Source organism: Triticum dicoccoides, chromosome 5B (assembly GCF_002162155.2).
Source record: "Triticum dicoccoides isolate Atlit2015 ecotype Zavitan chromosome 5B, WEW_v2.0, whole genome shotgun sequence".
Taxonomy (NCBI): Eukaryota; Viridiplantae; Streptophyta; class Magnoliopsida; order Poales; family Poaceae; genus Triticum; species Triticum dicoccoides.
In genome coordinates, this window is record NC_041389.1 from 58268681 (window position 1) to 58270971 (window position 2291).

Consider the following 2291-nt stretch of genomic DNA (forward strand, 5'->3'; position numbering starts at 1 on the left):
AGGGACTTATATGGATTTATAATTATAATATGGTCTTATAGGGACTTATAAGTCTCAGGAACCAAAAAGATAGAGACTTTTTAGGGACTTGGGACTAAAAAAAATCCTAGGACCAAACAGGGCCTTAGAAGAGAAGAAGAAGAAGAAAAGGGAATGCAAGGGAAGGAAGCGTGACATCCATCGACTCGCTGGTTTCAGTGCACGCGAGCGCGTCTCCACAAGATCGTTTCCATCCATCCATCCAACCGCTCTCTCTGTCCTGTCCTGCTCGGAAACCAGGCATACTCATAATACTACCAAGTTACCAAGTAAGTGAATAGGGTACGAGCAGTGGCTTACAGGGAATACTTTATTGGCATCACCGATGCAGTTGCAGACGGAGCCGGACTGACCCCGATAAAAGATCCTGATCGATCAGTCAAACTCCTCAAGCTTCAGCATTGACAGAGCCGAGCTCTTTGACCATGCTCCGCAGGTTCTCCCAGGACACCCCGCCGGGCGCCGCGGCCTCCTCCGCGTTGACCTTCCACCCAGCCGTGCTCCCCCGCATGTCCTCCGCCTTCATCGCATGTCTGATGTGGCTAGCCACCTGCTCCCTCCTCACCTCGTCGTCAAGCCGGACGCCCACACCCCACACCTCGCAGGCGTACTTGCAGTTGGTGTACTGGTCGACGAACCCCGGCCAGCACACCATCGGCACTCCGGCAGCCACGCTCTCGCAGGTCGAGTTCCACCCGTTATGCCTCAGGAAGCACCCCACGGCCGGGTGCCCTAGCACCTGATCCTGCGGGCACCACGTGGTCAGGAAGCACCGCCCTGCAGTCGCCGCGACGAACTCCGCCGGCAGTGAGCTCAAGCCAGCGCCGGCGCCAGCGCCGGGGACGAGGTTGTCCCAGATGGACCAGAGAAACGGTTGGCCGCTGGCGGCGAGGCCCCACGCTAACTCGGCGAGCTGGTCGGTGGAGAGGACCGTAAGGCTGCCAAAGTTGGCGTACACGATGGAGCCCGGTTGTTGCGTGTCCAACCACGCGAGGCACTCGCTGTCCTGCTTCCATAGGCCCAGGCCGCTGGCGGAGCCGGAGGCGTCGTCGTCCCTTGGCCTTAGGTGGTGGTCGAGGAGGGGGCCTAGGGGACCGACAGTGTAGATGCGCGGGTATTCGGCGCGGAGTGCGGCGAGGACGTCGGCTTCTAGGTCGTCGAAGGTGTTGAGGATGAGCGCGCCGGCCTTGGTGCAGCCGTTGGCCTCCACGATGTTGAAACGGAGGCCAAAATCGTCCGGGTCGGTCGTGCAGACAAAGATGGAGGTGTCTCCGAGGCTGATCCGCGGCATGCCTGGGATCCAGTCGATGACCGTTCTACTCAGGTGTCCGTTCGTCAAGCAGCTCTCGTCTGCAAACATACGTATGTAATAACAGTACAAACAATGAAACAAATACTAGTAAGTTTACTGTAAGTTGCTCAAAAAACAAAAGTTTGCCAAGTTGCTCGAAAATTTATAATAAGTCAATGTTTTATTATTTTTTTGAATAAATTAAGGCAATGTTTCGAGGCAAAGAGTTGTAAAAATCACATTGAGTTTTGAGAAACGGATTTTTTTTATTGTTTCTCAATTGGAGCATGCAAAAACTCCAAACCAAACTAGATCAACGCACCCTACACTCTTAGCACCTAGGAGATCGACAAGTGGACAGAAGGAGCTAGCCTGACTCGGGGAAGACATCACAAATAAGCGCCGAAGATGGAGTGCATTGCATCCCGGATGCCCATGCTCACAACACCAACCAACACATGACAACACGGCGCCCCAAGCCTCGCCGCCGAGGCAAAAGAGGCAACCCACACCAGCTACTCCTCCGGAAGACACCCTGAGCACCCAAGCAGCATCTCCAAGGAGAGGACGACGCCATGGAGCCAACGCTGCATGGCCCGGCAAACCGAGCCTAAGGTTTCCCCCGGTGCCTGATCAGGGGATGGACATGGCCATGACAATGCCTCCAGGGAGGAGACGAAGCCCACAAGGCGTCATTGTTGCCCGCGGCCACAACAACCCACAGGTTTCTCTTCGGCCATGTTCATCAAGTTTCGATACTATGCCTTTATAATCTCTCGAAACCTCCAAAAAGATTTATTGAGCAATTTTTTCACCGTCACCAACCCATGTTCCACAACAATCTAATCTAGAGCTATTTTTGATACCTTGTCAGACTAGGAATTCACCGTTGGAGCTATCTTCATCAACACCGTTGGAGTTATATATATATATATATATATATATATATATATATATATAT

General features: G+C 53.2%; 1 protein-coding gene across 1 annotated transcript in view; it reads right to left on the reverse strand.

Annotated features, from left to right (window-relative positions):
- Nucleotides 1–427: 427 nt before the first annotated feature.
- Nucleotides 428–2291, reverse strand: part of LOC119305556 (7-deoxyloganetin glucosyltransferase-like) — a 5990-nt gene continuing 4126 nt past the window's right edge. The window contains exon 3 of the mRNA XM_037582047.1: nucleotides 428–1389. Coding sequence (XP_037437944.1) covers nucleotides 428–1389 — 962 coding nt within the window. The remainder of the gene's footprint in view (nucleotides 1390–2291) is intronic.